At 44.0% G+C, this 13,501-nt stretch overlaps 1 protein-coding gene across 1 annotated transcript in view; it reads left to right on the top strand.

Moving 5' to 3' along the window:
- Positions 1 to 13,501, top strand: part of LIG1 (DNA ligase 1) — an 876,776-nt gene that overhangs the window by 195,292 nt on the left and 667,983 nt on the right. Inside the window, exon 8 of the mRNA XM_069637540.1 lies at positions 9,082 to 9,364. Within this exon, the coding sequence (XP_069493641.1) occupies positions 9,082 to 9,364 (283 nt within the window). The remainder of the gene's footprint in view (positions 1 to 9,081; positions 9,365 to 13,501) is intronic.

The following is a 13,501-nucleotide window of genomic DNA, read 5'->3' as shown; positions in this document are numbered from 1 at the left end:
ATATGAGTATGAATGTGTGATGGGATAAATGACTGTGAGCAAGAAAATTGATTTATATATGGAACAGATTAAATTTGCTAAATTTTCTATTTTGTTAAATAGTGTTTTTGGAAACAAATAAGTGAGGAAGCGCACAGTGTCATCCTCAATCCACTGGTCCATTGTGTTATATTTTATTGATATGTGCATACAGGTGCGTTACATAAGATTTTAAAAAAGGAACTGCTCCTGCCGTCATGGAGTACCAGATGGCCCTCCCCTCAACGTTGACTGACGGGCAAGGACTCCTCCCTTTTCAGTCAGCATGTTTATGCTGTTGGTGCAACAATGAGAGGCAGCGGGCCAGACTTCTGCTGCCTCATTATTTGGTGCTCCTTTACGTTCTGGGCCTCTGTGTGCCTCCAGTTGCTCTGTTCCTCTGCCTCTACTTGCTAAGAACAGAGCAAGCGGAGGCACACAGCAAAGGCTGAACACAGGGCGCTGCTGAAGAAGCTAGCATGTGACACTAAAACCTTAGTCGCCATTGGCCAAATTGTTTTAAGATCCACAATCATTGGTTTAAATGGCAGAAGCAAACTTAAAGGTAATGAAAATGCGTATTGGCCATTTATTTCACCCCGCATTGCCAGATGCCATGCCAACCAGACCTTGTTCCAAAACCACATCTTTGTATTATCTCAGTACCAATGCCAAAACCAAAAAAACAGGTTATGCAATGACATCTTATGTTATCTGTTTTTATAAAGCGTGCGTACGCCAAAGGCATCTTGGGGCTGGAGATTACAACAGGGGTAGTGGGCAGCCTAAAACAAGTGTTTTTAGGGCACGCCAGAAGGTAAGATGATATTCGGTGGCACTAAGAATAACAGGAAGAGTTCCATAACATAGCTGCATCGAAAGAAAAGTATCGGCCACCTGTCCTCTCGAGATGGAAGCGAGGAACCGGCAGTAGACGGGCAGTATCTTGGGAACTAAGAGGCCTCCCTGGCACATAAATTTGAAATTTTGCCTGCAGGTACTCGGGCCTTTGGCCATGGAAAGCCTGATGGAGGCTACAAAGTGCTTTGAACATGACGCGTTGCTGGACCGGCAACCAGTGGAGCGAACAAAATACTGGCGAAATGTGAGAACCTTAGGGGGTATCTATAGTAATGCGGGCCGCCAGGTTCTGGGGGGGGGGGTGGAGGGGATGGAGTGGAGGGGGTGGAGTGGAGGGGGTGGAGTGGAGGAGGGGGGGGGAAGAGAGAGAGACACTGAGACACTGAGACACTGAGACACTGAGACACTGAGACAGAGACTGAGACTCAAGAAGATGGAAGCGACCACGAGAGCAAAACCTTTCGAAGGATCCTCAGTTGGAAAAAGCCTGTTTTACAAATGGAACTGATCCATCTACTGGGCTGCAGTAGATGGATGCAGAGAACTTAAAACCAAAGTTCTTTACCTCAGATGCCGGTGAGGGATGGAGCAATGAGTTGCAGGCTGGGGAAGAGGAACCTCATAGGTTTTTATTTTTGGGTGGTGGGTCACCACGTGAACCCCATACAGTGTTTCTTTCTCCATCCCACCTTGTCCCCATAGGTCTGTTGTCTCCCATGAGGCATCCACGCATTACCCTCTATAGCTCCCAATCCCTATGCACTTTGACCACATAGGCTGTGCAGTATCCGTTGTCAGTATGCGCATTCGCTGCATGCCCTGTGAGGTCTTTGTTGTGGATGGTTTTTTTCGGATCTTTGACCGGAGAGGGGTCCTATTACAGTCTCCGATATTTTACCGTTGTATCAACTGCAAGCAAATGGGGCATGATAACTCTCGCTTAATTATTCCTTGGTGTGTGGTGCAGAACAGCAAACAAATAGTAAAGTAGCAGGTAGATCTTAAAATAAGTTTAAAAACCTTATGTTAAACACAGCCTCGAGTCCGCTCAGTTTGATGGATATGTGCCATTATTTCACCATCATTCCATAATCTTACTCTGACTCCCGTCTCAATGTGGAATGCCTCAATGATGATAACCAACTTGGGATGCCAGCTCATTCCATCTTTAGTTCAAACTGAGTTGATCAACCAGATTTTTGTTAAATTCAATCTAAAAGCCACATAAGGGGTAAGGTTCCCCCCTTAAGTGCAATTGCTTAGTTGCCAAAGGTTGTCAGAGAAACGCCTGAATAAACATTCCCCACCCCTGCTCTGAATCCTTCTGGCTGAATTGGCAAACTTCATCTTACCTTTGCACCTTCTATTAGCCGAACAACCACTTAACCCTAGTAGCCTTCAAAAAATTGTCCTGAAAGCTACTGGCTAAGACCTGGTTCCTTTTTTTTTTTATTTTTGACTTGAGTGGCGCTTAAGTTTCAAATTCCAACCAATGCAATAATTTTGTAGTACAGCTAGGAATGAGCTGATGTGAGGCAGGGCACAAAGGTTGTGGGCGTTTGGTCATTTACCCACCCATTGACTGCGCATGTCTGCGCTAATACTTGAGGCCATTGCCCCCCTGTCCCTTTCACGGCCAAACTCATTTTCCTGGGATATCTTGGAGTTACATCTTTAAAGCAACAACATCAAACTTGGGCCTGCCTGTGTTATTTCTGAACAGTTTTCTGTGAGTTAATGGATTAATTGTAGCTGCAAATGCGTTACCTGGTTCAATAAAAATTTCTTGACCAAGTGTGCCTTCAGCCATTCGATTTCTGAGGCTTGTGAAGCTGCTTAGGTTCACATGCTTTGCATAGTCCGCTATCTAGTGATTGACTGGAGTGTAACACTTGTTTTTTCGAAGTGAAAAAGGTGAGTCGATCGGGGCATTCCGTTCATGCTATCCTATGTGCAGGAGTTCCCATGATGCCTCGCGCATCAATGTACTCATTGGTTTTTTTCTGCTATCAGTTGGCAGCAAGCTCTACGCCAGCGGGCAGAGAAAGAGATGTCTACACCATTATATGGGTGGTTGGCAACTTCTGACACTGAAGCACTGTCAGACACGACCTCTCAATGTGACTATGTCTATGTGTACACTAGGGCTGGGGGGCAGGGGAGGCACAGATTAATATTTGAAATATTCTTGCATGGCTAGAGGCCTAGAGAACGACTCTGTCCCTTTACACAATATACATTCTATTTTAACAAGGTCAGCGTCAATTCCTCTAGGGCTAGAAGGAACATCCACCATTTAAATGTTGTCCCAGGAGTAATTTAAAGTTTCCCTGGATAGATGCATAAAGGGTGCGATATTTGTCTCCCATGGGACCACGCTGAGGATCGCTTCCGGCGTGCCTAAAATTCAAACTGAAAACTCTGGGGGCGCCGTCGTAAGCACCGGGGCCTCAAACACCATCCAAGCAGAATTGGAAGCATTAGAGTCGGTTGCTCAGACGCTGGAACTTGAGGTAGAGGTATCTGACACAGGGGCCCATATTGATCCCCAGCAGCCTGACTAGGCACCTTGCGGGAAGGCCTTTTTTTTTTCTTTTCTTCTCTTCGCCGCCTAGACATAGGGATGAGTTATGCCGAAGCCCGGCATTCGCAAAGTCGCACAGGCAAGAACAGGAGGGGGTAACCGAGACCCGAGCGTTGAGTTCGATCTTGACACACAATAGAAAGGTCAAACAGTCGCTGGTGTCGAGTGGAGTTTCCACCGTTTTAAAGGTACAAAGAAAGGGCTTCGAAACAGAACACTCTACAGATCTTCTACATCGGCCGTCATCTTGATACTGAAAGACAATCACTCAGCCAAGAAGCACAAGACATTAGTGGGCATCTGACTCCGAAGAAGAGCGGGAGGAAGGGGCAGAAACAGACGCGAAAAAAAGCATTGACGCGAAGACAGAAGAAACAACCCCAAATCATAGCTATACCGCATCAAGAACTTGATCCTGACTGTTATATAATGTCATCCCTGGAGGAAGATACTTCATCACCAACACAGGATGACTTTCGATACTCTGACCTACCAACTACATTTTCACATAAGAGCCAGATGAGGATGTCGACTTTATAGAGGTCGTCATAGAGGAAAAGAAGCTTGTATAACACTTTTCTCCTCCATCAAAAAGAGGGCATCACCTTATCTTGGACAGTTTCTCCATAACCTGTAAATCATAGTGTTGGAAAAATATGAACGGTCTTACTCTGATCCCATGTATAATAGAGGCATACATGTCCTGGGCTCACTGGTTGTCACTAGAGCTAGGAAGAGAGCTAATGCACTAATGGCTTCTACAGAGCACCCTCTGGATAGAGAGTAAACATATGTTCTTTTGGCCAGAAAACAGCATTCTCTGTGGCATGTGCAGATACTATCGAGCACAATGCGACGAATATGGAGGAGCATTAAAAACATCTCTTCATGGAATTCTGGGGAGCCTTCTGCAAAATCATTCTGGAGCGGGGAATAAGACTGCAAGAAGACTGCAAATGCCATTATCAAGAACACACGACACAGCAGAAACAGGACGCCAGGTTCCAGGGTCTACTGTGATTAAAAAGTCTCACCTTGCTGGGGGTGGGGAGGGAGGAGGGGGTCTGGTTTCAAAAGAAGACTTGTGCAACCCGGTTAGATAACCAATAGAGGACACCTCTCCATTTGGCAAGACAGTGGATGAAACTGTAGAGGACAAAGAAAGATCATGACACTTATGAAACGCTAGGACAAATGTCGGGAAGATCATTCCAGCCAAGAGGCTCACTGGCTAACCGCTGTTCCTTTCGGCCTAATACATATTCTCAGCCAGCAGCCCACTTCCAACAGACTCTGGGCTGCAGCTGGTAGTCAGACACACAGCCGCAGAACACATACTCGTCCTCTTGACAACAGCTTAGAGAGAAGCCCAGAGGAAGAGGACAAACCCCATAGTCATCAAAGTAATGACTCAGCTATTCATGGCCCCACCCATCCCACCTTCAAAGTTGATGCATAGCTTTCACCCATGTATGGGAGGGAATAACCTACAACCAGTGGGTGCTAGATACAGTTGTGATGGGTTATTGCATCGTTACTGAAGACACCATGCAACCTCTCCCCAGGCAACAGACGATTGCTGTGAGAACATCAGGAGTTCTCGGAAAAAGAAATGGAGGCTCTACTACAAAAGTGCCATCGAAGAAGTTCCTCCAGACCAGGTAAACAAGGGCATTCACTCCCTTTACTTCTTGGTTCCCAAAAGACACAAGATAAAAAGCCCATTTTAGATCAGAGACCAGCAAACAAATGCATTAAACCCTAAAAGTTCAGGATGACAACATTTCAGGAAGTCATCCCTCTCTTTAGGAGGGGTTTTTCATTAGGCAGTTACTGTTGCAAATCACTTTAGGAAAAAAGTCACAAATTAGCTACAATGTAAAAACGCATTCAGTGTAAGTGGAACGCAGGATTCTGAACTCGAGAGGCATGCGGGGAAGTACCTCCAAAGTCACCTGTGCAGCTTGAATGTTCAAAACCAGTCAATGGGACCAAGTTGGTAGGCTGCCATGTGTATGGGAAAAATGTTGTTTGTTTTACCCCATAGGTACAGATTCAGCAGCAAACCCCAGGGAGGAATGGAGGAGTCCCCAATTAGGAGTTAGAGGTTGGTTTGAGAACCAGCAGCTTAAGCAGCAAAAGCAGATAGAAAACCCCAGTGTTATCCAATGGGAAATGTGCTAAAGTCCTGATTCTAAAGAACCTAAATGCTGGACCAGAGAGACCCATGAATCTTTCATGAATTGTAATTGGTTATTTATAACGCGCTTAATACCCAGGCAAGAGCATTGCCCCTGAGCTATCCCCCCCGAGCTAAATATATAATCAAATAGAATAATCAACCACCCCTGTCACTAAAGTAGATACAGACGTTGGTTCCCTGAAATTTGCTTACAGTGAGTATGAATAGCCTGGTAAGTAGAGGGCTTCTTTTCTCGGTCTGATTTACATGATCTTGTGTTTAGAGGCTGGAACCCTGATCCAACTACAACTGCACAATGTAAAAGAACAAAGTGCCTTCCTAACAGAGTTCCATAAACAAGCAATTAAATGCTGGCAAGGTAGACTTCAGGAAGGGGAAAAAACCTGTGAAGACACTCTGGTGGCTCGGTGGATAAAGGAGGGTGGCAGCCCTACAGAAAATGATCACAGCAGGGTGGAAAATGGATAGGTGCAACCCAGGATGGTCCAAGCTGCAGATGAGGTGGGTAGATGGGGGCTCGCCATCCTTCTAGGCACCTGCAGCTACCTGCACTAACTCAGGGAGACCCTGGTGGAAAATAGTGAGCAACAGTGGTAAACAGCCTGGCGATAGTCCCAGCAAGGAAGGCTCGACTCAACACAGAAATAGTTAGCATGAGGATGCAGGAACCCCGCTTGGAGTTTCAGTAGCAGAAAAACACAGCAGGCTTCTGTCTAAACTGCATTCAGCCATTCTAGTCAGATGAGGGCCTAAAAATGCACAAACTGCAGGAATTGGTGGGAAAATCCTTCAGCAGGTCATCATAGCTGCTACTTCTTCCAAAATCCAGCAACAAGAGCAAGCAGGGAATATCTGAACCTGTAAGTACCACTACTCTTAGGGGCTGGCCAAAGCCAGCCCACGAATCACAAGAGAGCAAGCGGTAAATGGGTCGGATGCCCAGCCATTTGGGTTGGCCCTTGGGACTGCCACTGAGCCCCTACCACCCTCACTGGATGGGAGAGGCCGAGCCCAGGGGCCTAGACTGTTCTAAACTAGTTGGAACCAATGTGGAGGCTGTCAATGCGTGCTTACCAAGGCCCACTTGGATAGAACCGCCATTTGAAGCTTAAATCTTGGTAGTCCTGGTCAAAGGAAGCCCCAAAGTATAAAATGTTCGAGAGCAGGACTTAAAGAAAATATATATTGGTACCCCAATGGCTACCAAAAAGATGCATTGGGCTACCAACACTGTAAAATGTCTTTCACCACTTGTGGAGCTACAACAAAAGTACAGCTGCCACTAGCCTACTCCCAAAAGCCAATGTAGGGTGATACAATCAGCCTAAGGCCAAAATGGTTGTTTGAGGCATCCCTGAGAGCCATATGTGAACCAAAACCAAATACCTTAAGCAGAAGCCAGGTCTCTGTAGACCGGCCAGTCCTCGAACAATTGCACAATCGATGATGAATCCCAAAGGTCCATATACCTTGCCACGGGTAGGTGGGAGAGACTCATTCCCCTGATTGGGGGACTCCCGAGGGGCCATCAGCTGACATAGGAGCGATCAGCTTCTGCACCACCAAAACTTGCAAACGAAAACGTTCACCATTCTATAGTGCAGACCAGAGTGAACATGGAAGCCAAAATGTTCACCCAGTCCATCACAGGCACTGAAACTGGTAGAGGCACCAAGGAACTCTTACTCCTTGTTGGGGAGATGTACCAGTGTTGTGTTTAATACTCTCTCCTAGTGAGACCCCCAGCACTTTTTGCTGGACTTCTGGACTTTTTTTTATTGTTGTTCTAAAGGGGGGGGCAGTCTTTATTGTATTTATTTTCTCCCCTCATTCCTCCTTTTTGCTCTGACCATGGGAACCCTGTTCACTGTGTTCTTACTCTATTTTATCGAGACCTGCTTTCCTCCATACCTTTTTAAAGGCATCTGTGTTTCACTTTTGCAGCACACTGCATCCTAAGTGCAGTGCTGCTGGGATCCCTTTGGGTTCTCCTTTTTATATTTTTTTAATGCTCCTTGAACTACTGTTCTCAAGGTTACAAGGATACATTTAATCCTTAGCTCTTCCTTTTGAGAGATCGGCACACATCACCCTACGTGGAGTGCTTAGGAGTTACCTCTTATCCTTTTCCTCTCGGCTTCTGTAACACTTTTGTTGTCACAGTAACAACCCCTATAGTCATGGCTGGTGGCAGTCTACGTGTTCTACTGACATCTGTCCTATTTTTGCTCGGAGGCTGTATTCGCATCTGCGGTTATGTATACAAGGGTCACCTTTGTTTCAACATAGTGGCTCCTTCCATTTCTTGTGTGGGTGTTCTTTCATGGTTCTTCTACCATCCTTGGAGGTCGAGGTCCTGATTTGAGTTTTGTTTTCGGCAGGAACCCTTTGTGTAGCCCGCCAAGGCTCCAGTGTGTCTGCCCGGACAGGAAGCATGAGTGGATCCCGAAACTCTATGCGTTGTCTTCTGGTGTTCCTGAAAGGAACCAGTTCCCAATGGGGTGCTGGCTATCCTGATTGGACAGCCACCCGGCCTTGTCTGTAAACTGCGGGGAGAGTTTGCAGAGGGTGAAATAGTAATAAAAGGTAAGGTTGCTGAGGCAGAAGGCAAGTTGACCACTGGAATAGAAGATCCGAAGAAGATGACCATAGACGCCTGGGTCTACCTCCTTCTGACCCACCACACAATGTCAGTCTTGCTATTTGCTCTATTTATTTATTTGGAGGAGGGATTGTGTACGCTGTGGTGCATGTCTGGAAAGTATGACAACCTCTGTTAGTTTGTTTTCTGGATGAAGCATTTTTCATAATTATCTATTGTAATTGGGCTGTTTGCAGATTGGTAAATGTATGTCGGGGAAGTAAAGGGAATAGTATATATGTCAGAGAAAAATTTGGCCCATAAACATTTGAAATCATTTTGGTATTTTGTTGTAATGTTCTGTAAATTACAAAATCAAACTACATGGATTAGTAAGCTAAAATGATTAATTTAAAATGGGTATCATTTTTCTGCAGTAGGGGTTAGTAGGCAATGCCAGCACTAGTTTGGAAAATCTCAGGGTTTTAGTGGCTGTGCACAACCTTTTTAATTGAAGTATTGTGTTCGGAATTGACTATTGTGCACCATTTACTCTTGCGTGGCTTGCTCTCCAATATCTAGTAGTTATTACCAGTGTTCTGTGAAGCGGAGTCCCTGAGCTGTCATCAATACACATTTGTTCTCTGCAAATTTGTTAATTTTGTTTAACAAGTTTTGGCTACTATAGATGCATGAAGTTGGTGATTGTCTTTGTCCTTTGATGTTCAGTTGTGCGTAGCTTTCTGTGTAGCCTTTAACATTTCGAGAACTTAACCAACACATATGATCTTTGTCGGACCGTATTCCTTAATTGTCTTTTTCTTGTGCCAACAGCCCCTAGAAAGCCTTCACCAAAAGCAGCAAAGGAAAAGAAAGTGGAAAAGATTGAGAAGGATAAATATGTGGAACATGTGAGTGGGCAAGAAAATGAGGAGAAAGATGAGGTCGAAAAAAAGTCTGAAGAAAAAAAGAAATCTGGTCAGAAGGAAAAAGAGAAAAAAATAGTGAAGGAAGAAGTGGACGAGAAAAAGACTGAAAAAGAGGTGGTTAAAACTGATAGTCAGAAAGACTCTCCTATCTCCACTCATAAAGACAGCAAAGGTGCAGCAGGTGGCAGGTAGGAGGACTGAAGTGGGGGGCGGGGGGAGGTCTACTCATAAATATATTTTTTGTTCTTCTTTGCTGCCATTCTCCTTCACTTGCACTTTAGGGATGCCACAAAGAATCCTAGCTGAAAAATGCAATGTTTGTCATAGTATTGTCCTTGCACCGTGGGCCATAGAATGGAATCTCTAAAGTTGTGTTCCATGTCCTGTTTGCAGCAACTTTGAGTTGTACCGGCAGTCCTTTAGTATCACTGGCCCACCCTCATTCTGTTCAGACCCTTGGGTACTGTGGAATTTCTTTGCAAATAAAACTAAGGCAATTATTTAATTTTTTAACTTTCATTTTTTTTAAAGAATATTTTATTGAATTTTCAGCATATAAAAGAACCAACATTAAACAGACGTTTCAATAAGGCACATAATGAATTCATTAAGCAACAATCGCCCCACCCTTCCGAATCCTTTGAAAACCCCAATTCATAAACCAGCTTAAACTCCTCAACCCCCGTATAAAAGTACATTTAAAAAACAACCTTGCCAGGTAACGGACAGTAGATTTTTGCATAAAGTTTCCACTTTAAATGTACACAATTCATTGCCTTCTCCAATTATATCACCACCAGGGAATTCATTAAACCTGGGTCAACACTTATAGAGGGGGGAGCGAAGAAGAAAGCACCACCCAAACAAATAAAGGAAAGTAGGAAGAGAAGACAGCAGAAGGAGAGCAATCTAGATGCTTGGTACAGAACCCGCGAGACATTGCTGATTCACGGGTTTGTGATGAGACATGAACTTAGGTTGAACAGGGATTTATTTTCTTTTTGGATTCTCCTTGGGTCTCTGGTGTTTAGTAAGTAAAATAGTCTTTAATTGGAACATAAAAGAATCGGGATAAGTCCATTAAGACATATGCAAGGCATAAGCTCAAAACTCTAACAAATCACACAGTAGAAAATACTAAAATTAACATAGAACAGTCAAATATTCAATGGTCAGCAGGCCTCACCAATAATTAAAAACCAATAATTAAAAATGTCACTAGCCCTTCAGGGCTAGTATTACTCAACCTACTCGCTCCCAAAAATGATTCTCGCCCCTCCAAATATGTTGAAAAAAAATCCATGTTTTTTAATTAAATGGTGCATTTTGCCATTAATAAATAAAATATTTGGCACAATGCTGCCAAACGCGCATGGTGATAGTTTATTTGTTAATTTACTGCAAAGTACATTGCTCTGCAGTAAATGGCAAATCAAACCTTTCTACATTCCTCTACTCCCCATGAAGGGCGAGGACAATGCAAATTGTCCTCGCCGTTCATAAACTCTCTTCACCTATGCAAGTGGGCAAGGAGATTTTCTAGCCCTGGGCAGCAATAAAAATAAAATGTAATTCAAAATATAAACAATACTTACACCCTTATTACCATCCAATCTGGGATAAAATGTTCCAGGGACCAGCATAGACTGAAGTCATTTGCCATCAGATGATAGGAAGCCACTCAATACTGTCTAAAACCAAGAGTCTTTGAAAGTGAAATCAAATGTTTCTTGTGCGTGTGGTTATACCAAGGGCAAAGGAACAGTGCATGCATACTTAGTCTGTAGTGAGGTATTAAAGCGCCTATTTAGGTAACATTGTTTTTTTCCAGCAAATTCTATAAACTGTCAATGGGAGCTGGTTGAATTGTAGTTTTGTTATTAGCTTACTTGCCGATTTGTTGTGAACACAAAGCAAATGGAATGCATTACTGAATTTTAATTGCATGAATGGCAAGTATGCCCTAACACTTTTGCATTCTCTTTCATTTCTGCCTGAAGTAATTTCTTCTGGCATCCCAATAGTATGCAAAGTGTTAAAAGGTAGATTTTACTGTGTCTCCTAGATTAAGTCTCTTAAAATAATTGTATGCATGTTGTTCATGCCAATAGAGGGCCATAATGAAATGGGGGCTATTTTGCAGTTGGTCAATTGGTGGTTGTGACGAATCAAGGGTATTCGTCCCTTCTACCGAAGGGGGAGCCACACCTTTTGAGGCTAGGGAGATTAGCCCATTCCGCCAGACCCTTCCTAGTGGTTTTGGCATGTGGCACCCCCTTAGGGAGTGACTCCCCCCTTAGGGAACAAGGACGCCTGTTCCGATATATGGGACTGCCAGCTATGAAGACTAATCTGTCATCCTTATATTTGGCTACAGGCAGTGTGGGAACAAACTAGTCAAAGCAAGGAAAAGAAAGTCTCTTTAAAAAAACATGTATATAACTGGGATGAGTAGCTCTTGTGGGAGACAGTATTGTACGCAGAGGAAGTCCCCTTACGTGATTACGCCTTGGAGAGGTGGAACAGAACCCATGACTTTTGGAAAGGCGAGGAACGCCACAGTGAGATGTTGGAGAGCTGACGAATCCTGCAATGGGAGAACCATTGCCTGAACATGAAGCGAAGACCCGTAGAAGGTGGTGGTGTGACCATATCTGCTTTGTGGTGGGCGAGATACCCAGCAAATGACGCATAGACCACCAGAGAAGGGAGTACTGCTAGTTCCCTGCGTCCGTAGACCACCTCCTACTTCAGAGGAGTCGAGAATGCTGTGCAGGCGAAGCCAGACAGGAGAAGGGCAACTGAGAAGCAGAACACCAGAGTGTTTAGCCCCGCGAGGGTCCCCTGCATCAGAAAAGGTACCGGGAGGCTGCCGGTACAATGTATTGGGAGGAGAGAAACCTTTCATACCCACAAATATGAAAGTCAAACAGTAAATGAACAGAATTGGAGATATCTGAAGTCTATACAGAACGTGTCGAATAATGCGGTTTGGGAAGCAGAGAAAAAGTGGAAGGGAATCACCTGGGATGAAGGGAGAAACCTCCAGGTACTGACGCTTGGAGAGAGCCCACCACAAATTAGTATGACCAGTATTGTGAAATTCTAATCTCAAGAGAACAGAGCTAGAAAAGATTTAATCCAATACATAACAACCCAGGAGCGGGAGACTCATAATTTGATAAGGGAATACAAAACCTAGGGACGATAACACTCCAAAATAGAAGAGATGCACACGTAAAGACATGAGTGTGAGAAAGTATTCAAAGGAAAACTATCGTAAAGCTGGCATTAAAGAGTACAAAACACTCAAGTATATCGGAAGAGTTGCATAAGCTCATGAAGAAAATCTCAAGAGACTATCAGGGAAGATAACTTAAAGCAATATATATTCTAAACGGACACATTTCAGTATCGATAACCCCAGGATTTAAGATACAGACTCAAAGAGAAAGCAACTGGGAAGAAGGCACGATGAGAGACAGCCAAGAGAAGAGAGTCATTCTTTTGACATATTTTGAGTTATTCGTATTAGTGGTAGGATCAGGCAGTTATGTTTGGACTACCTGAAGAGATGCGAGCAGATTTAGTTTAGATTGGCAGAGTGAACCCTTTAGTAATGGGGAAAGGTAGGGCATTTTCTTATATTTTCATTAAAGAAAGCTAACATGTCCTTAATGTATCTGACTCAGTCTTTCGACCCGCCACGTGACGTGATTCTGCTTTCGCGGTATACCTGGTCTCTGGTAGTTGCTGAGGAAACGCCCACTAAGGAACACAGAAACCTTTGCTCAGATGATGCCATAGAAGGCAAAAAAGTTCCCCAATTCCAGCACCATATATTTATATTTAAAACGTATAAAGCGCAACTAAGGCCCAGAAGGGAGTCTAGGCGCTGAAATGTTGCATTTATTGCATAATGTGCAATATCGGCCGTTTTTATCTGACTTAACATAGCTCAATTGTTAAGAGAACTGATGCTCCCGTGGATAGAGAAGCACAATGACCCGGCATTATATTGGTTTAGCAAAGTTGTTTTTTGTCAATATGAACCGACCAGGTGTTTGTGTAATGGAATCTGATGCCCAGGTAATCAACCTCATGAACTCTCCACGGTGATCAGACGGTTTGCCCTCATATTTCTATTAAATATCTTTAAAACTGACTTGTGCTGTTCACTGTCATGTCCGGCACTTCATAAAATCTACATAGGATTTTACAAGCTTTAGGTGTCCTGCCTAGTAGGACCACATCGTCCGCATACCCTAGGCAGGGTGTTTTGCCACCTATGAAGGCAGGTACTTCAGGGTTTATAAAAATATGCT

This window comes from Ambystoma mexicanum, chromosome 1q (assembly GCF_040938575.1).
Source record: "Ambystoma mexicanum isolate Mex_15411 chromosome 1q, UKY_AmexF1_1, whole genome shotgun sequence".
Lineage (NCBI taxonomy): Eukaryota > Metazoa > Chordata > Amphibia > Caudata > Ambystomatidae > Ambystoma > Ambystoma mexicanum.
The sequence above is the reverse complement of the archived record's forward strand: the minus strand, read 5'-3'. Positions and strand labels throughout refer to the sequence as shown.